General features: G+C 38.5%; 1 protein-coding gene across 2 annotated transcripts in view; it reads left to right on the top strand.

The window, feature by feature from the left end:
* The first annotated feature begins 3,938 nt into the window (after window positions 1-3,938).
* SLF2 (SMC5-SMC6 complex localization factor 2) overlaps window positions 3,939-21,762 on the top strand; it is a 53,478-nt gene continuing 35,654 nt past the window's right edge. For both annotated transcript variants that reach the window (XM_025397231.1, XM_025397230.1), the window contains exons 1-8: window positions 3,939-5,556; window positions 8,304-8,347; window positions 8,880-9,613; window positions 10,681-10,738; window positions 15,964-16,952; window positions 17,898-17,968; window positions 20,878-20,997; window positions 21,396-21,563. In XM_025397231.1, the coding sequence (XP_025253016.1) occupies window positions 5,417-5,556; window positions 8,304-8,347; window positions 8,880-9,613; window positions 10,681-10,738; window positions 15,964-16,952; window positions 17,898-17,968; window positions 20,878-20,997; window positions 21,396-21,563 (2,324 nt within the window). In that variant the 5' untranslated portion in view covers window positions 3,939-5,416. The remainder of the gene's footprint in view (window positions 5,557-8,303; window positions 8,348-8,879; window positions 9,614-10,680; window positions 10,739-15,963; window positions 16,953-17,897; window positions 17,969-20,877; window positions 20,998-21,395; window positions 21,564-21,762) is intronic.

Consider the following 21,762-nt stretch of genomic DNA (forward strand, 5'->3'; position numbering starts at 1 on the left):
CAAAAAAAAAAAAAAAAAAAAAAAAAAAAAAAAAAAATCCCATAGGTATTATTCATAGGTAAAGTACAGCAATTTCTTTAAGTATGAAGCCCTGAGTGACATTCTTGCCTACTCTCTGTAACACTGCACTGGGAACCAAAAGCATTCACTATTTTCTCCTTTGGCCCCAAGAGACATTTGCTTTAAGAGAACATGATCTCATAGTACTACAGAAATAAACAAATGTTAGGGTATATGTCAAGACACTAGGGGCTGCATGCTTTGACTGCAGGTCTGTCATGTCTCATCCAGCACTCCCCAGGGGTTGACACTGAGAGGAGAGGAGGCAACTCTGGGTTTGCATTCCCATATGGAAGCTGTAGCCTGGAGAAGCTGCCTCCATTTAGTGGGGAATGTGCTCTCTGGTTCTACAGTACCGCCCCACTCCTCACTGAGGCTCAGTAGTAGGTGCCTTTTATTATCATGCCTGTGCAGACACTAGACAAAGATCACCATTTTCTAATTTGTAGGAATTTGGTGAAGATTAAATGAGTCAGTACTCATGAAGTGCTTAGAACAGTCCCTGGCCCATAAAGTTCAGTAAGTGTTGGCCATTGTCATTGCTGTTAAGAAATGTTTCTTTAATCCCGAGGCTTTATAAAAGTTAGGGAAATCGACCTGATTCACTTACTTCAGTTACCTACCTAGCCCCTGTAAGCATAAGTGCCAAGACCACTCTTTGTACCACTTGAAGCCAGAAATCTAGAATTTTGTGTGAAATCTCTTGGTTTTTAAATGTTGCTCCATGTCTTTGAACAACTCTTGGCCGGGTGCAGCAGCTCATGCCTGTAATCCCAGCACTTTGGGAAGGTGAGGATGGAGGATGACTTGAGCCCAGGAACTCAAGATTAGCCTGGGCAACACAGCAAGACCCCGTCTCTACAAAATTTTTAAAATTAGCTGGACATGGCGGCATGTGCCTCTAGTCCCAGCTACTCGAGAGGCTAAGATGGGAGAATCACTAGAGCCCAGGAGGTTGAGACTACAATGAGCCATGATTGCACCACCGCACTCCAGCCTTGGCTGTTCAGTGCCACCAATACACAGAAGTATGAAAAATGAACACAGATTATAGCAGTGACTTTTAAATATTTTGACCATGGCCCACAGCAGGGGCCACAGGAATACCTTTTACATCACTACCATATTTTATATATATATATATACAGTTGAAGAAGTAAAAATGTTGAAAAACAACATATGCCCATATGTTGTATGCAGTGAACAGACATTCTCTATTCCATTGTCTTTTTCTTTTTCAAAAACATGGTCTGTAACCTATTACATCAATTTCAAAATCCTCTAAGGAGTTGCTAACCGGGTGTGAAAAACACCTAAGTATGGGATAGAATCCCTAAAACCAATATTTCCCAAAGTGTTTCTTATATTTCAGATGTATGAGTAATATCTACACCTATCAATGCCTATCACCACCACTGGTAAACGAGATAACTCCAGAAGAAACTTGGATATATTTATATTTTTTAAGCTAGTTATATATTTTTACTAATATTAGTTTTTACAGTTATCTTCCATTTTAGGAAATTCATACTAATTTTCCACTTATGGGAATGATTTAAAGTTTTCTCCTAAAATATATGTACTTAAATTCAAAAAGCAATTTAAGGAAAAACATTAATAAATAGTATAGGACATATTCAGATATGCTGAAAATCACAAATACGTGTCTCATGTATCTGAAGTGTGGGAAACTATCTCGCACCATTCCATCATGATAGAACAAGAAATGGACGTTCCTTCACATTAGGTCTGCTTTTGCACAACTCTACTAATTACTCCCAGAATGTTAGGTTACATGACATATTATTTTACATTTGGTTTTTCCCCAGCAGCTGCTTAAACCTGGGAGGTCCTTTTTCCAAGCACTTGGGCAGTTTTGAGTTTGGCATCCTTTTGAAAAGTGATTTGTGTGGATCTTGAGATGCTGTGAGCTTGCCATCCCTTCTTGAGATCATCACGTGGTCTGTCTTTCTCGGTCAGGCTTTCAAGTTAATTATTTCCTGTTTTCCTGAGTCTGTTCCTTATCCCCCTTCCCAGGCCACCCTCTCACCTTCACCTCCCCACAGCAGTTCTACAGCAAATCAGTCTTTGTTTCTTGGCCTGCCCTAGAACACCTTCCAACAAGAGCCTTGGAGTTAATTAAATGTGTGGCAATTTCAGAGCAAAAATTTATTACTAGGTACAATCAGAAATTACTTTTAGAGTTCTTTGCTTTTTGGTAACATTCTCTGTCACTTACTGACCTTTTGTTCTCAGTCCCTGTCTGCTAAGGTACTGTGTGAACCAATCTGCCCAAGCTGTTTTCTCTCTGTGTGACTGCTTAAGATCTCTGGCATGAGTTATACTGTCACTCCTCTCAGGAACTCCCACGTTGGGCTTGACTTTCCCAGCAAATTTGATCTGTTGTTCATGTAACATTGTTTCTGCTGCTGTCCCATTCCTTTTCATCAAGGCCAGAGCCCCCTCCTCCTATTGTCTTTAACAAGGCAGGATGCTAACCTGAGCTGAGCTGTACCCCGACAGAAGCTTTGTGCATAGAAGCCACTCCATTTCTGCAATCTTTGCGTCCTTATCCCATCCCCATGCCCAGAAATCTTCCCAAATTAGCCTTGTATGGTCATCCAGCCTTAATTTCTCTCTCTCTCTCTTTTTTGTTTTTTCCCAAATCCCAGCTGAAGGTTGTCTTAAGTCTCTAATTGGGTTTGGTTACATTGTTCAACGTCCTTTCCCCCCACTAGCCCCCCCACCACCCTAGTTTTCTCTCCCCTATTAGCTCCTCCTAAGCACACATCTGAACTCTTTAAAAATCTTTTACCTAGTGAACAGTTTCCTGGTCATCTCTTTTTAGCCCACTACAAATTAAAGTGTAAAAAACCCTTACAATAAGTATGTGTGCACACGCACGTGTGCATGGTATATACATACACATTTAAACTAGGAGAAAGGCTATAAACACAAAATAAACTGTCCAATACTATTTGAGGTGGGTAGTGGAGAAGAGTCCTATGCCCTAGAAGTTCCCTGGGGTTCTTATTAGTACGTTGAACATATTTCACCCTGCAACCCAAATCTGTACCACTTTCATACACCGCTTAAACAAAGAAGAGTCTTGATGCTTACTGAGGATTTAGATAACTACTTCCTGTTAAGAAAATATTTTTTAAATTGTGTTTTCATTATGACTCCATTTCCATTTATTGATCGAGGGATTTCTTGCCTCACTTAACTCCATAATCTGTTACTCAGATTAAGAAAATGAGAAAACTATTGTTTGGTAGTTTGAGTACAGGCTTTAAAGTGATACTTTGGAGGCTGGATGATTCAAGTACTATAATCCAAGAAAAGCAACTAAATGATCATGCAGAATGTGTTTTTATGCATTACTCTTTATCGATTAGGCATGCAATGAAATGAATCGGATTAAATGTTTTGTAGATGTGCTCTGTTATAGTACAGAAATTTCCTAGTGTAAAAACATCCAACAGAAAGTACTAAATCAAGAGATAGGAAATAATACATGTAAAAGGAAATGTATAAGTCATTCAACACATTTTGAGCATCTATTATGTTTTTTATGTAAAAAACCTCTTCTCAGCTATTAGGAGCAGAAAAGTACCCTCTATTTTGGCACTTCCATTCTTCCACCACCACTGCCTAGTATACAGCTGTACAAACGTGCTTTTGGGGTGAACGTGAGACCTGTATGTTCACTGTTTACCTTTGACCCTCTACTTTGCCAGCTTTTTGACCACTTTATTCCTTATTAATTCTTCCTCCTGGGGACTAAAGGGGAAGGGAAAAGGAGGTGAACCTGGAGTCAGTCAGGCATGCTTAGTGACCAAAACAGTTCAATTTCAATTAATTTATCTATTTTTGAGACAGAGTCTTGATATGTTGCCCAGGCTAGTCTCCAACTCCTGGGCGCAAGCTAGCCACCTGCCTTGGCCTCCCAAACTGCTGGGATTACAGACGTGAGTGACTGTACCAGGCCAACAGTTCAATTTCTATACAATAAACTTGAAAGACCTGTCCAAATTCTTTTATATCATTTAAGATTTTTTCCATCCAACTGATTAAATAACTCTGTCAATTAAAGCTTGGACATCTTGAAACTGATATTTTGGTTAACAGTTATTGCAACAGTATTTGACCTGTCTCTGGAAGATTTTGTAAGAAGTAAAATTCACTGTAAGAATCTATCTGGAGAAGAAGAGGGAACTATAATTTGCTTAGTACCTGTTATATGAGAATCTGAACTGTGCAGTGTACACTGCTTTATTCTATTATGGTTTACAATTACCCAGAAAAGGGAGTAAAATGCCCATTTTACAGATGTGGAGGCTGAGGTTCAGAGATACTCTGACCAGTCTCTCGGTTTATAAGGAAAACCATGGCTAACAGCCTCCAGAGCACAAGCCCTTTACAAAGGAGGGTTGGAGATTAAGGGCAGCTTTTACTCATCTATGCTGCCCACGCTTAACATGGAAAATTGAAAGCTGACCTTGTGTTCCTTTAAAAAATCGCTAAGAAAGCCAGCTGCAGAGACTTCATGGTAACTCGTGAGAAACAAAATGCTTTTGTGGATTAAAAACTCTCTTTATTCCAACGGAGTTTTTTGAGGGTTTTTTTTTTTCTTCTTCTTAAAGAGAAAAAAAAATCTACCGCTGACACTCAACAAGAACCCTCATAGAATGGACAAGTCTTCGGATCGCGCTGTGCAGATCCCCCAGGAAATTGTGACAGTATTATGGCACTTTGGCCTAAAATGTTAAAGAGATAATGTAATGAACAGCTGGGGATTTCTGAGACACAATTGTGTGACACAGGAAGCCCAAATGTTGGCCATCCTCACCGAAGGCAGCTGCCAGGCTAGGGTTTGCTTCAGCAAACCCTCACCCCTCGCCTTCAACCAGGCGGGTGTCGTCAGCTGCCGCAGCGCCAGCGGCTGCCCGCGCCTTTCCGCCCCCGCGCGCCCGCCAAGGCCGAGGCGGCCCGGACCAGAGGCGCGCGCCCTCGGTGCATGTGACGGGGTGGGAGGGGGAGTTTTCTTCCTCCCCCGTCCCCAAGCCCCGCCTTCTCCAGAGAGGCTGCGGCTTCCTATTGCGCCACCACCGAAATGACCACCGTGCCAACCAATCAAGACATGACTCATGAAGTAAGATCCGCCCCTTACTGGTCCTCAGGTTCCTTCCCGCTCACACCGGAGTCACTTCCGAAGAGAGAACCGCCATGAAGAGAGAAGGGGGTGCCGCCCACCTCTGCTCCGACAGCCTCCCCGAGTCCGAGCAGCAAGACGGCAACCACGCACCCAACTTCTCCAGCCACGGCTCATGCCGCCGTCGCCAGCGGCGCCGACATGACAAGGCGCTGCATGCCCGCTAGGCCAGGTTTCCCCTCATCCCCAGCCCCGGGGTCGTCGCCCCCGCGCTGCCATCTGAGACCCGGTAGTACCGCCCATGCTGCAGCGGGAAAGAGAACAGAAAGTCCTGGGGACAGGTACCGTGCAGAGGGCTTGAGAAGGGGCCGGGTCGCGGGGGAAAGGGTATGAGGGGAGGACTGCAGACCGCCGCTCTTCCAGTTCCCGCCATCCTCCGCGAGCTCAGGCGTTGGCGTTTCGGGGCCTGGCAAACCCCCGCCCCGCCTCCGCGCAGGGGCTTCTGGGAGTTGGAGTTTGCTTCTCTGTAGCTGGGCAGCTGTTCTTGGTCTAGTGACCACCAGCCTGGACAGCTACGGAGAACCCGCCTTAGGTAGAAAGAACGTGATTTTTTTCCTTTGCAAGAGCTTGACCCAGGACCCTAACTGCTTAATGCATATTTAGGTCGTTTTCTGTACCTTGTCAGTTCTACTGATGCTAGTGGTTTAGTAATATAAACCTTTTCTATGTTGTGGGTGAAATTATGTAACCTGTGATGAGGGAATCCCTTCCACGAATTACTTTGTAGTCCAGCGTGCACGCTAATTCATACTTAAAAGAACTTACAGATTTGGAATGTGACGTGTTTTCTCTTTCAGTAACTTCAGGCCTCTCCAGGAGGCCAATTTTTTTGTAAAGATTTTGTGGGAGCTATGTAATGAGATGGGGAGTTTCATCTAATGACATCCTCTGACAATAAAACATGTTTAAATTCCCTACGAACTTGGTACTGTCTTTTATTTTAAGTTAAATTGTAATAAGTTTTAATAATAATCATGTTCTAATACTGTGGTACAGGCCCGCAATCCCTTATCTTAACTCTGAAAGCCAGAAAGCTATGAAAACCAAACGTTTTCAGTAAATTTGGCACCACATCTTACTTGGCAGCCAGACGTGACCAGAGCTAATGTAAGGCTGTTTGTGGTCTTTATCCCATTAAGTGTGAATATTCATGTTTTGCTGGAGAAATATCAGTGGGTTTGATTACAGGTTGCAGCACCAGACCCCACTGGGAACTTTCCATAATACATCCAAGTTATCCGCTTCCTAAAATCTGATAAATTCAGAATTCTAAAACACATTTGGCCTCAGAAGGTTCAGATAAGGGTTTGTGAAACTGTTATAATTGTGGTTTTTTTTTTTTAGCCAGTTGTTAAATAAGCAGTGGACATTTGTGTGCATATGAACTTAGAGAACTTACCTCTTGAAAGTTACATTCATGGTTATTTTACAGGTTTCTTGTATGTTTTACCCAAAACCATTTTTTCTCTTTCTGGTGTATTAATCAAAGAGGAGTCTGAGGTCCAATATTTCAAGGAAGAGATACAGTGTTACATTTAGTAAAATGCATTTAGAATGATGTTGTTTGCAACAAATTCGCTGCTTCTGGGTCCCTTCCCATTTCTCCTCAATCAATAACAAGGCGTCATCCTTCTCCTCTTTGCAGAACCTCCAGCATTTACTCTGGTGGAGTTAATTTGCCTAGTGTAATTTATGTAAGCAAATGCATATATTCTTCCATAGCCTGTCACTCATATTCATCTCATAAGCACTTAGCTTTTATACCAACATCTCGAACAAGCATGATGGACTTGGTAAACCAGTAAAGATGTGCATTGCTCTTCTAATGTGACCAGTAAAGTGTACAATAAGCGTAACCTTCAAGAAGCTTGAATTGTTGGAGTTTTCACTGAGCATTCCAACCTCATAGTGGATGAATGTTTAGGAAAATCAATAGTCTATAGCTTATTCTCTTTCAGTAAAATGATACATTTTAGCAAAATTTACCAGAAAGTTAATTTTTTGCTCAGCATATCATAACATCCCACTTTTTGCAGCTGACACCTCTAAATACAGTGAACAAATCAGAATGTGAATTCTGATAATGGATTCCTATTTCACTTTAGCATTATTGCCAATGTCAGAACTTGATTAGTTAAACCAGATAGTGAAAAATCCAGTCGTTAGGGTACAGAAATTTAAAAATTAATTTGGTTTTTGTTATTCTTGTTAACTTTCTTCCTTTTCTCCTTGTGTTTTTCCCAAGCAATGTGTTATTTTTGTAACTATTTTAAGGATTCTTTGATAAAAAATTAAGAATTTGAAACTATTTAGTCGTGACAATTCATTCTAATTTCTGCTGTTACTTGGATTAGCATCTTAAAGTAATGTATAAAGAGGGTAGCATAAGTTTGGTACTTTTCTTCCTTTGTCCAGCGAAGTCCTCTTCAACTGATGCCCTAGATCAGCCAAATCACCCATATTGCCGTTCTACCATCTACTGTTCTACTCTTGTTATGAGAGTCTGTTCAGGTTTTACTCCATTTTTATAATCCCCATTATTCATTTGGCATACATCTATTGAGGGTTGTTTTTTTTTTTAGCTTTTTATTCTGAATTTTAAAACACCCCTGTGCTTAGATACTAATTAGTTATTTTGTATCAATGTCTGCAGAGAACAAGTAGGTTCATGTGCTTATACCCAAGATGTTGCATTTTACCATGTAGCTGTGAGCATTTCAGTCTTAAGAAGCATTCTGTACTGATTCCTTGGGTCTACACACCAGTCTTACCTATTTAAGTACTGTAAATAACATAAACCTCAGTTGTATTTTTATAGATGAACTCCTATAGGAAGTGATACGTTATATTTTCTGTTTTTTAAATCAACAGTTTAGCAAAGCATTGTTACCGTTGTCAGAACTTTATTAGTTAAACCAAACAGTGAAATCCAGCCTTTATTTTATAAATCTAACTTTCTCCATTTAATCTGAATTATAGAAGTTTTAATATTTGCTTATATGATGCCATATTATGCTTTTATTTTCAGGAAGCAGTCAATTATAGATTTCTTCAAACCAGCTTCAGAACAAGGTATGTACACTGTTAAAGCATTTTTTGTGGGCTAATTTGGGGGTGAGGAGAGAGACAGATTCAACTTTAAAACCTACTCTAAACTGTTTTAGTAAACGTAGTGTTCAAAATTGGAAATAAAATGAAGATGCAGTATTTTTTTTAACAAGGATAAACTGAAGTTCTAAATATCATGAGGAGAGTCTTTTTGCTGTTATGTTACTTACGTTTAAAATTTATTCTAGTCAAAAATTTAATGTTCATAATACATATTATTTTAATTATCTAATACAGCAATTTATAGAGCCATAGGGAGGTTATATGATGTACCAAAAGAGAGCTTTATGAAACTAAGGCTTTTAACAAATAAATCATGTCTTAATTTCTCCTATACCCCCCAATGAAGTGTGTATCATTATCCAAGTTGTTGGTTTGAAAATTTTTGTGGTAACATTAGTATAGTTTATATTTTAAACATTAATAATTTAGAGAAATGTTAAATATTTTACTTTTAGTAACATGCAATTTGTATGTGTTTTAATTGGCTATTTAGAGAGACACATGTTGGATTCACCACAAAAATCAAACATCAAATATGGAGGAAGTAGATTGTCTATCACTGGGACAAAGCAGTTTGAAAGGAAACTATCCTCACCAAAAAAATCTAAACCCAAAAGGGTGCCACCAGAAAAGAGCCCTATTATAGAAGCTTTCATGAAAGGTGTTAAAGAGCATCATGAAGATCATGGTATACATGAGTCACGTCGGCCTTGTGTGTCACTAGCCTCCAAATATTTAGCCAAAGGAACAAATATCTATGTTCCGTCTTCATATCGCTTGCCAAAGGAGATGAAGTCACTAAAGAAAAAACATCGATCCCCAGAAAGAAGGAAGTCACTATTCATTCATGAAAATAGTGAGAAGAATGATAGAGATCGAGGCAAAACCAATGCGGACTCAAAAAAGCAGACCACAGTAGCAGAAGCTGACATCTTCAAGAACAGCTCCAGAAGTCTTAGCAGCAGGAGCAGCCTGTCCAGGCACCACCCGGGAGAAAGCCCACTGGGAGCTAAATTCCAGTTGTCACTAGCTTCTTACTGCAGAGAACGAGAACTAAAGAGGTTGAGAAAGGAGCAAATGGAGCAGAGAATCAACTCTGAAAATTCTTTCTCAGAAGCAAGCAATCTTTCCTTAAAATCTTCTAGTATAGAAAGAAAATATAAACCAAGGCAGGAACCAAGTAAACAGAATGATGTCATACCTGGAAAGAACAATCTGTCAAATGTGGTATGTGTAAGAATTATTGAATTAGCATTGCTACTGCTATATCACATTTAGAATACTAAATTTAAAAGTATTTAAGAGTTGTTACATCACATTGATGTCTTTCCTGAAGGAAATATTTATGCACAGTTTGTGTAGAAGCTGGTTTCATTAGGTTTCCTCCAGTTGCCCTTCATCGAACTCAGTAAAGCAGTGTTTCTTATCCATAGTTTTTTCAAACCAGGAACAAAGATCTTTTTTAGTCAGAAAAGTAAGCATTCTTTTTTTTTAAGGCAAGTATAGTCTTATTTGTTTATTTGTAAACAGTCTTGCTGTGTCAGTCATGCTGGAGTGCTGTGGCATGATCATGTCTCATTGCAGTCTCAAACTCCTGGGCTCAAATGATGCTCTCACCTCAGCTTCCCAAGTAGCTGAGACTACGGGTACATGCCACCATATTTGACTAATTTTTGTATTTTTTTGTAGAGACAGGGTCTCCCTATACTGCCCAGGCTGGCCTTGAACTGCTAGCCTCAAGTGATCCTTCTGCTTCCTGCACTTTGGGAGGCCTAGGTGGAAGGATTGCTTGAGCTCAGGAGTTTGAGACCAGCCGGAGCGACGTAGCGAGACCTTGGCTCTACTAAAAATAAATAAATAAATAACCAGTCATGGTGGCATGTGCCTGTTGTCCTAGCTACTTAGGAGGCTAAGGTGGGAGGCTCGCTTGAGCGCAGGAGATTAAGGTTGCAGTGAGCTTGCACTGCAGCCTGGGTGACAGAGCAAGACCTTATCTCAAAAATACACTGTTCTAATATAGTATTATTCTTGAATTATTGACATAAATGTAAATCAGCATTATGAAAACTGACTTCATTTTTATGATATTTTTCCATTTTTATGATACAAATGCCCTTAATTTTTATGATAAAAACCTTAAGATCTTTATTTTATTATAGACATTAGGCTTTGCCTCCAAATGTGGGTGCTTGCCTTATTCAATCTAGAAATTTGTGTTTAAATGTTAGGAAGAATGCCTTCACATTCTTTGCTGTTCCCAACACTTAATTAATTTTATCTCATTGTGCTCATAGGAAAATGAACATCTCTCAAGAAAAAGATCCTCTTCTGATTCATGGGAACCTACTTCAGGTAGAATCAAAATTAAATTTATGAATTTCTAAATAAATTTCCATTTTAATGGCACTGCTTTTTAAAACAAATTTGTTTAAATATGCAGTTCCCTTCTTGGGGATGAATTCAGTGTCTCATATTACTTAAGAGTTTGGTAAAATCATAATAAAAAAGAATAGTCCCTGAATCTAGTACTTAAGATTTGGGTTTGTTTTTGAGACAGGGTCTTATTCTTTGTCACCCAGAATGGGATGCAGTGGCATCATCACGACTCACTGCAAGCCTTGACCTCCTGGGTTCAAATGATTCTCCTACCTCAGCTTGCTGAGTAGCTGGGACTACAGATGTGGGCCACTATGCCTGGTTAATTTCTTGTATTTTTGTAGAGACGAGGTTTCGCCATGTTGCCCAGGATAATCTCAAACTCCTGGGCTCAAGTGATTCTCCTGCCTTGGTCTCCCAAAGTGCTAGGATTACAGGTATGAGCCACCATGCCTGACCTAGTATGTATAATTTATAATCTGTCTTGAATCTTCTCTGCCTTCTTCAGGAGTTCCTAACAGTATGTTTCTCATACTGATATTCAGTGTTGTCTCCTGAATCCTTGGCTACATCAAGGAAACATAATCTTATAATCTTGGAATTGTAGACTGAGGTCTTGGTATTATGTTGAAGATGCTTTGTATAAAGTTGAAACTGTTACCGTGATAAAAAGCAGTGTTCTCTAATATTTCAAATACAAGGATCCCTTTTTAATGTTAAATTTCAAGGATATCTACATGACATTAGTTTGTACTTTTAGCATCTAATGATTGAAAAAAAATAAAATAATAAGCCTACTGTTAATTCAGTACATTTTATCGTTTTTTAAAACTAGAAAATAGAAGATTCAAGCACAAACACTGCAGAAGTTTGCAACAAGAAATGAAAGGTCTCCATAACTAACAACAGTTAATAGTCTAGTGTATCAGATTTTTTTCCTGATATGATTATACACTTTGAAAAACAGGGAGATTCCCACATTCAGTAAGATACATTGGACATAATAATAGCTGACTTTCATTGAGTACCTACTGCGTGCTATGCCATTTTATGTGCTTTTAATTCATTTGAACCTTATAACTTTATTATGGTGGTTTACTTTTAGAGATGGAAAAGCAGAAGTACAGAGAGACAGTTCTAACTCTTCCTTCAGGTTTCATCTACTCCTTCATTTTATTTGTATTTTAGAGGTACATTGCATTTTGACCAAGCACCCTCAACTAGTAAAATCAATCTTCAATAGAAGGAACTTCTAGGATACAGGAATAAGTATAAAGTTTTATGTGTTTTTTGTTTATTTAATTTTTATAATGTTGCTGATTTTATGACCAAATTTTAATGAATTTTGACATTATTGTACAAGAACAGGAATTTCTCAGCCAGGAGATTGCTTCTTCACTCACTGTATTGCACATTTTTAATACTAAATACATGATCACTTTGCACCAAAGTTAATGGAAGAACAAAATATTATTTTATATAAGGGGCTGCTACTGGTGGTGTGGCCACCACATTATTCCTTTTCTTTTTTCTCTGACTTAAGATTTTAAAAACTTTTGATTTCCTGGATTTGCAAATTTCATTCATGGTGGCTAAAGTGTAAGTTTCATTTATATAATCCCACCTAGCAAAGTTTTTGAGTACTGCTTGGAAAAGATGCTTTCTACATATTTTCAGAGGCTGACTTATGATGGTTGCCTTCACTTACGTTTTTATTACTAATATTTCTGCATGTATTTCATAATCACTAATAATTATAGCATTATACTCTTAATATACATTTATACTTCAGTTGACTAACATCAACAGAATTTCAGCATATAAAGGACAAGGGGTTATTTCACTCTAGATAGCATGAAGAATGCTTATTGTGTCTGATGGCAAAGTTATTAAAAAATCCAGGCCAGGCACGGTGGTTCATGCCTGTAATCCCAGCACTTTGGGAGGCCGATGCAGGTGGATCACCTGAGGTCAGAAGTTCGAGACCAGCCTGGCCAACATGGTGAAACCTCATCTCTACTAAAAATACAAAAATTAGCTGGGCATGGTGCCCATGCCTGTAATCCCAGCTACTCAGGAGGCCAAGGCAGGAAAATTGCTTGAACCTGGAAGGCAGAGGTTGCAGTGAGCGGAGATGGTGCCACTGCACTCCAGCCTGGGTGACAGAGCAAGTACTCAGTCTCAAAAAAAAAAATAAAAATAAAAATCCAAATGGTATGTCTTGCTCATCTTGTTAATACACTTATCAATTGTCATGGTGATGTATGTAATCACGCAATCATTAATCACATACAAGTTCAGGGATTTCAGAAGTAATGTTAGCATAGGCATTTGGCCCTTTGGTCTTCTAGAGCCCTGTCTTTTGGCTGAATTCTGAGGTGAAATTTAATCCGTTGCTCGTACATTTCATAACTGATTAATAACCAATCACCTATTAATGGCCATTGGATTTCTCCTTTTGCTTAAGATGGAGTCTCACTGTTTCCTAGGCTGGAGTGCAGTGGTGCGAGTATAATTCACTCGCAGCATTGAACTCCTGGGCTCAAGCAATCCTCCTGCCTCAGCCTCCCAAAGTGCTGGGATTACAGGGGTGAGCCACCCTCCTTTCTTTTTACCAACTCAATCTCTCTCTTATATGAATATTTTATGTATTAGTATATTTGAAATATTTGAAAAGTTGTAAAACAAATATTCTCTACAGGCTGAACAAAGGATACAAAAATAATTATGAACATTTTGCAATTAATCACCTGACCTGAAGAGCTTGCTAAAGGGGATCCTACCTGCAGTACCAATTCACTTTTCTCTAATTCTAGATGATGAAACCTCGTAATAAGCTGACTTATCCTAAACATCTTCTACAAACAGTGTTTGTCTCCTCCTGGATCAACCCTGGATAATTCCTGAGCAAAGCAGGAATTTCTCCTCATTTCTTGCTGTATTTAAATTATCTGACTTCTCTAGAAAAATGGAACAGAACTCAAAACTGGCAGCTCTGTAGCTCATTTTTTGTAATCTCATACTTAAAAGTGTGGTAATCAGTACCCCAAATCTTCTCTTTTGTTTAGTCATTTAATTTCTCATCCTGTGACCCCTGTCCTTTTTTATAAGACATTTAACCCCGGAAAACTGAATGGATTGGAATGATTTCCTCGAGTAATGAGAGATATCTGTAAAAGAACAGAGATAAGGGCATTTGTTAATTAATTAATTAATTTCATTTTTATAAATTGAATTTTTCAGATTATATATTGATCAAGCTATCCAAATCATAACTGCTTAACTCTCAAGTTTGGTTTTGGGGGGCTTTATTTTATTTTACTTATTTTGACACAAGGTCTCACTCTGGTGCCCAGGCTGGAGTGCAGTGGCACAATTATAGCACATTGTAACCTTACGGGGCTCAAGCAGTCCTCCCACCTCAGCCTGCCAAGTAGGTGGGACTACAGGCACATGCCACCGCACCCAGCTAATTTTTGTAGTTTTTGTCGAGACAGTGTTTCACCATGTTGCCTAAGCTGGTCTCAAACTGCTGAGCTCAAGTGATCCTCCTGCCTCAGCCTCCCAAAGTGCTGGGATTATAGGCATGAGCCACTGGACATGGCCAAAAGATAAGAAATTTTCTGAGTAGAGAAGGGATTGATGGGGTTGTACTTTTTGTAGAGGCAGGGTTTCGCCTGAGCTCACGAACTCCCACCTTGGCCTCCCAAAGTTCTGGTATTACAGGCATGAGCCACTGTGCCTAGCCATTTTGGGTTTTTCAAGCAAATTCTTGGGGAGTGGAGACATCTGTCCATGTGCAGAAAATTTGATTTAGGGAAATCTGGTTTGGGGATAACCAATTGTATAAATAGTGAATTTTTGTTGTTGTTGTTGTTATTTTGTTTTTTTGAGGTGAAGTCTTGCTTTGGTACTTAGGCTGGTCTTGAACTCCTGGGCTCAAGTTATCTTACCACCTCAGCCTCCTGAGTAGCTGGGACTGTATAGGCACACACTACTGCACCAGGTTAAAGTGAATTTTTTTGTTTTTTTAAATGGAGTCTCGCTCTGGTGCCCAGGCTGGCGTGCAGTGGCGCCATCTCAGCTCAGTCCAACCTCCACCTCCCAGGTTCAAGCGATTCTCCTGCGTTGGCCTCCCAAGTAGCTGGGAGTACAGGCACGCACCACCATGCCGGGCTGATTTTTGTATTTTCAGTAGAGACAGGGTTTCGCCATGTTGGCCAGGCTGGTCTCAAACTCCTGACCTCAAGTGGTCTGCCTACCTCGGCCTCCCAAAATGCTGGGATTACAGGTTTGGCCCACTGCACTCAGCCCACAATATGAATTTTTAAAAACTGGTTCATTCAAATGTATGTGGTTATTAAAGTACTTCAGGATGGGGCTATAATAAACATAGCTTACATTAGTTTCCTAGGGCTGCCATAACAAAGTGCCAAAACCAGGGTGTCTTAAAACAACAAAGTATTGTTTCACAGTTCTGGAAGCTAGAAGTTTAAAATCAGGATATCAATAGGGCCATGATGTCTCTGGCAACTCTAGGGGAGAATACTTCCTTACCTCTTCTAGCTTCTGGCTTTTGCCTGCAATCTTTGACATTTCTTGACTTAGAGCTGCATCACTCCAGTCACACAGCATCTTTTCCTTGTGTATTTTCACTTTGTATTCCCTCTGTGCATGTCTGTCTTTGTCTCCAAATTTTCCCTTTTCTAAGTACACCAGTCATACTGCATTGGGACACACTGTGATTTTTTTTTTTAATGAGAGATTAATATTTATCTGCCTTCAACTGCTTATCCTGTATGTGTTTTAAAGTACTATACATTTAAATGTAGAAGTGTTACATTTCTGCAACCAGGTTGTCCTAGGTCTAAAAGAATTTCCAAAAGTGCCTATGGAATCCTTAACTTGGTACCAATATACAGTCGTTTGTTTTAGGGAGTGGCATCTTTAATTCTGTTAAGGTGGTAAACTTTTCATAGCTTTGGAATTAAAAATGAGCATTTGTCATTAGCTTTAAATTTCTTGGACACCAGTATTTATCCAGTTGATAAATAACATTAACTCTTTTTCTGCATTCCATACATGGTGACTAATCTCAGCCTTAATACTTAGAATTTTAAACATTCTAGACACTCACTGAATAAACTTTATTAAAGTTGGAAAGTATATTTTTCACTAATCTAAGAAAAATTAAATTTTAGCAGGCGCTAAGCAGAATAAATTCCCTGAAAAAAGAAAAAGGAACTCTGTGGACTCAGATCTGAAAAGCACAAGAGAATCTATGATACCAAAAGCAAAAGAGTCCTTCCTTGAAAAGCGTCCTGATGGACCACATCAGAAAGAAAAATTTATAAAACATATTGCACTGAAGACACCTGGTGATGTGTTACGCTTAGAAGATATATCCAAGGAACCGAATGATGAAACTGATCGCTCTTCTGCAGGCTTAGCACCTTCAAATTCTAGCCACCATTCTACCAGGAATAGTGACCAAATCCGAGTGACAGGTGCCAAGGAGACTAAGATGCAGAAACCCCACTTACCTTTACCTCAGGAAAAGTCTGCAATTAAAAAAGCTAGCAACCCTCAGAAAAATAAAACCACTAGCTCCATGACAAAGGAGAAGGAGACAAAACTACCTTTACTTTCCCATGTTCCAAGTGCTGGTTCCTCTCTAGTACCATTAAATGCTAAAAATTGTACTCTTCCAGTTTCTAAAAGAGATAAAGAGCGTTCCTCATCTAAAGAATGTTCTGGGCATTCTACAGAATCCACCAAACACAAGGAACACAAAGCAAAGACTAATAAGGCTGATTCTAATGTATCTTCAGGGAAAATTTCTGGGGGACCTTTGCGCTCAGAATATGGCACTCCTACAAAGTCTCCCCCTGCTGCTTTGGAAGTTGTGCCATGTGTCCCAAGCCCTGCAGCACCTTCAGATAAAGCCCCTTCAGAAAGAGAGAGTTCAGGAAATTCCAATGCAGGTAGCAGTGCACTGAAACGAAAACTAAGGGGTGATTTTGATAGTGATGAAGAAAGTTTAGGTTACAACCTAGACAGTGATGAGGAAGAGGAAACATTAAAGTCACTGGAAGAAATCATGGCTTTGAACTTCAATCAGACTCCTGCAACTACAGGAAAGCCTCCTGCTCTTTCCAAGGGGCTTAGATCTCAGTCATCAGACTACACAGTAAGTAGTTCTGTGACATTTATCTTTACTTGAAGAGGGAAAGATGATTAGTGAAAGGGGTGGATTATTGGAACTTACTTTAAAATTTAGTGTTATAACTCATAATTGGACTGAAAATGGCATATCTTCAGTTTTATTACTGTTAAGTCAGTGGTCTCCAAACTCTTTTGATCACACACACTTTTATTAGTAAAAACAATTTTTGAGCATGTACCCCGACATATATGTATACCTTTAGATTACATGTACCACTATGATACTGTGTACTTTCTAAAGCATATGCAAAAACAGAATTTAAAAGGAAGAAGAGAAAAATAAGTATTTTCCTATAGAAGTTACGTAGAAGTTACTATAGACTAAGTTCTACTGGAGTCTCTATAGAAGTTCCATATAAATAGAAGTTCTATTATTTTCTTCCTGCACCCCAATGGATCACCTTGCACACCCCCTGCTTTGGAGACCACATCTGTAAATGAAGGTAGTGTGTAGAAATGTTGTTGATTGTGGTGTGCAATTTTATTTATAAAGTGCTTCATTCTATCTTGGGAATAAGCTGAATTAAATTCTAAGATGTCTGTAAAATTTGGTGGGGAAGGTGTTAATATTCCATGGTAACACCTAAAGATTAGTAGTTTGATTCTACTAAAATAGAATTTAAAAGTAAAGACAGGGTAGCCACAGAGTCCTTGAGTGTTTGCAGTCACATCTCAAAGTTAGCAGGGTTTTATAAGTACTGCCTTTCCTAATAGGTAGTAAAATCAATTTGTCTGCAGTGCAAAATACTGAATTTAAAGCATGATGGTGAAAATTATCCTTTAAGAAAGGTTTTATCCTGGCCCAGATTATTGAAATAGAAAATAGTCTTCCATACCCTTAATTACTTAAAACATCCCAGTTCTTCTACTAAGACATGTTGTAAAGTATTTCTAAATTTTCTTATTTTAGGAACATGTTCATCCTGGAACTTACACAAATACCTTAGAGCGTCTAGTGAAGGAAATGGAAGACACACAAAGGTTCGTTAGCATAAAGATTAATTTGCTAAATTTAACATTCTGCTTGTTTGTGTGGCTTACTTTTAATTTACCTTTTTTAAAAAATCGTGAGAAATTAGCATGCATTTTGGACTCTGTTGTCAACTGTGTTAGAATAAGATATGTTGGCTGGACACAGTGGCTCATGCCTATAATCACAGCACTTTGGGAGACAGGCAAGATTACTTGAGCCCAGGAATTCAAGGCTGTGGTGAGCAGTGATGGCGCCACTTCACTCCAGCCTGGGTGGCAGAGTGAGACCCAGTCTTAAATGAAAAAAAGAGGCCTGGTATGGTGGCTCATGCCTGTAATCCAATACTTTAGGAGGCCAAAGCAAGCGGATCTCTTGAGCCCAGGAGTTTGAGACCAGCCTGGGCAACATGGTGAAACCCCATCTCTACAAAAAATACAAAAATTAGCCAGTCATGGTGCCACATGCCTCTGGTCCCAGCTACTCAATAGGCCGAGGTGGGAGGATCACCTGAGCCCAAGGAGGTCAAGGCTGCAGTGAGCTGTGATTGAGTCACTGCACTCCAGTCTGGGTGGCAGAATAAGACCCTGTCTCAAAAAAAAGAAAAAAAAAAGGAGTAAGACGGGCTCTCTTCTTCATAGACTAGATCAAAAGATCCAGGTTTTTATAGTATACTGGAGTAACTAATAATATAAATTCCTTTCTGTTTATTACAACTAGTATCTGATAGCTGAAATTCTAGATCGAAAGTGTGGGTAGAATATTTTGTGTTTTTTTTTAATGGAAAATACATATAAAATTTACCATTTTAACCATTTTTACATGTACAGTTCAGTGTACATGTAAAAATTAAGTACATTTATATGTTGTGCAACCATTACCACCATCTAGCTTCAGAACTTTTTCATTGTTCCAAACTGAAACTCCATATCCATTAAACAATAACTCCCCATTCTCCCCTTCCTCCCACCCTCAGCAACTACCCTTCTACTTTGTCTCTATGAAATTGACTGTTTTAGGTACCTCATGTAAGTGATATTATATTTGTCCTTTTATGACTGTCTTATTTCATTTAGGGCAGTGTCTTCAGAGTTCATTCATATTGTAGCATGTGTCAGAATTTCCATTCTTTTTAAAGCTGATAATTCCATTGTATTATGTCTATAACACATTTTCTTTAGTCATCTGTCAGTGGACCTTTGGATTGCTTCCACTTTTTGGCTACTGTGAATAATGCTGCTATGAACATGGGTATACAAATCTCTCTTCAGGTCTATCCTTTAAATTCTGTTGGGCATGTATACACATAAGTGGACTTACTGGATTATATGGTAATTCCATTTAATTTTTTAAGGTACCGCCACACTGTTTTCCACAATGGCTGCACCATTGCACATCTGCACCAACAGTGAACAAGGGTTCCAGTTTCTCCACATCTTTGCCAACACATTATTTTTTTCTATGTTTTTTGTTTGTTTGTTTTGGTAATAGCCATCCTAATAGTAAAGTGGTATCTCCTTATTGTTTGGTTTGCCTTCCCTAATGCCTAATGATGTTAACATATTTTCATGTGTTTATTGGCCATTTGTTATACAAGTGGAGAAATGTCTTTTCAGGTTCTTTGCCTGTTTTTAATTGGGTTGTTTGGTGGGTGGGGGGGTTCACACAGGTAGAATTTTCTGAAATATTTCTATCAAGTTACTCTTTTGAGGAAAAAGTTTAGAATGATGATGAACACCGCTCTCCCCGCACCCTCTGCCCACCACACACACACATGAGAGAGAGATCAAAAAGTTGAGAATCATAATGATCTTAATGAAATTTATGTGACTAATTATGGACAGGTTTTGCTAGTAAGAGGGGAAAAATACATTCCTTGTTAATTCAAGGAATGTCCTTGAACATACCCTGGAGAACTTCACTAACAGCTTAGCTGACTTGATTACATAGAAGTTGGTATGTGCTACATATCTCAAATTTGATAACCAAGTAACTAACTTTAGGAATTTTTCAGATGATTAGTAGTTCAAAAGCTTCCTCCTTTCTGAATTTAATTAGAGAACTTGCCTGTATTGTAAAATTCTTTAAATATTTCATGAATTCTTGTGATCTGTGATATGGAATCTGAAGTTCCTCCTTTAAAATCGAGCACTTCACAAATGAAAGATAGGAGTACTAGTTTAATCGAATGATTGACCCTTTTCTGTAACGATAGAACAGTACATTTACTAGTTATTTACTCTTCAGCTGTACTTATCCACTGTTTGTGGCTGGGGTAAGAACCTTGTTTAAAATAACTTAATCTGGGAGAGGCAGTATAAGCAAGGACTCTGGAGCTAGACTCTCTGGCTATGAATCCCACATTCTTGCATTACAAGCTCTTGCAAGTTACTTTGCTTTTCTAATGTCAGTTTTCTTATCTATAAAAGGTGTATAAACTACTACATGGGGTTGTTGTGAGGGTTAAAAGAATTAATATGTAAAGCCCTTAGTACAGTGCCTGTCACATATTAAGTGCTTGGTAAGTGTTAGGTGTTGTGATGATGATGACAGTGACAACTACTGCTAGAAAGCCTAGTTAACTTACCACGGTTTTTTCCCATTCTGTAAGTGGTTTGGACAGATCATTCTTGAAGTTCTAGCTTTATGGAAATCCTCAAGTCTTTTATGCAATGGAACACTATTCTAATGCCACACTGGTAACTGGGTAAAAACCTAGCACCTAAAATGTATCTGTTTTCATGAAAATTGTACGTCATGATGTATTTGGGAGACATAATTTGACCTATAGTATAACAAAATTTGTCATATACCAGGGTACTTAATAAGGGTTTTCTTTGTGCTGCTTTTAGATATAAACTGAAGACTGTTTTTTAATATTCTTAGAGTAAACTGTTATAACATTCTTTCCAATTCTCAGGCTAGATGAACTGCAGAAGCAACTACAAGAAGACATAAGGCAAGGCCGAGGCATTAAATCCCCAATCAGAATTGGAGAAGACAGTACAGATGATGAGGATGGCCTCTTAGAAGAGCACAGGTATAGCATTTTTCATAATGTATTTTACCCTATTAAAGTTTTTACATTTTTTTTGTTTTGTTTTTGTAAAATAAATGGGCCATCGATAGCTGTTAGTGAATAATTTATGATAGGTTTCTAATCTGTCTGTGATGGGTTTGAAAGGCAAATGTTAGGACCAAGTTTCATCTTTTATCTTTCCTCCTGGTTATTGTTTCTTTTCACGTAGACACATTTAGTGGCTTTTGACTAACAGCTACAAAAAGTGGAAGAAGCAAAGCATACTTTTCTCATGCTAGTCTTCTAATTTGGGATTAACATTGGTTTAAAAAAATAGTTTTCTTTGCACCCAGCTTTTAAATACAAAAGTATATGTAGTGTAACAATTTGGTATTGATTGACTTGTTTTTATGTTTCAGGGAATTTCTAAAGAAATTTTCAGTTACAATTGATGCTATTCCTGATCATCATCCAGGTGAAGAAATATTTAATTTCCTCAATTCTGGAAAAATTTTCAATCAGTATACCTTGGATTTAAGAGACTCTGGTTTTATTGGACAAAGTGCTGTAGAAAAACTTATTCTTAAGTAAGTAGAAAAATAGACATTTTACTTTTATATGTATAAAAAATTACTCTAAAACACTTCTGACTCATATAATCTTCTAAAAGGTTAATTTCTATTATGACCTATTAAGTTTCCTAATCCTCTTATTACTAGTGATCTTTATGTTTTCTTCTTTAATTATAGGAAGCAGTGTAGGATAGTTGTTTGACACATCGCATGC

Source organism: Theropithecus gelada, chromosome 9, assembly GCF_003255815.1.
Source record: "Theropithecus gelada isolate Dixy chromosome 9, Tgel_1.0, whole genome shotgun sequence".
In the NCBI taxonomy this organism is placed as follows: domain Eukaryota; kingdom Metazoa; phylum Chordata; class Mammalia; order Primates; family Cercopithecidae; genus Theropithecus; species Theropithecus gelada.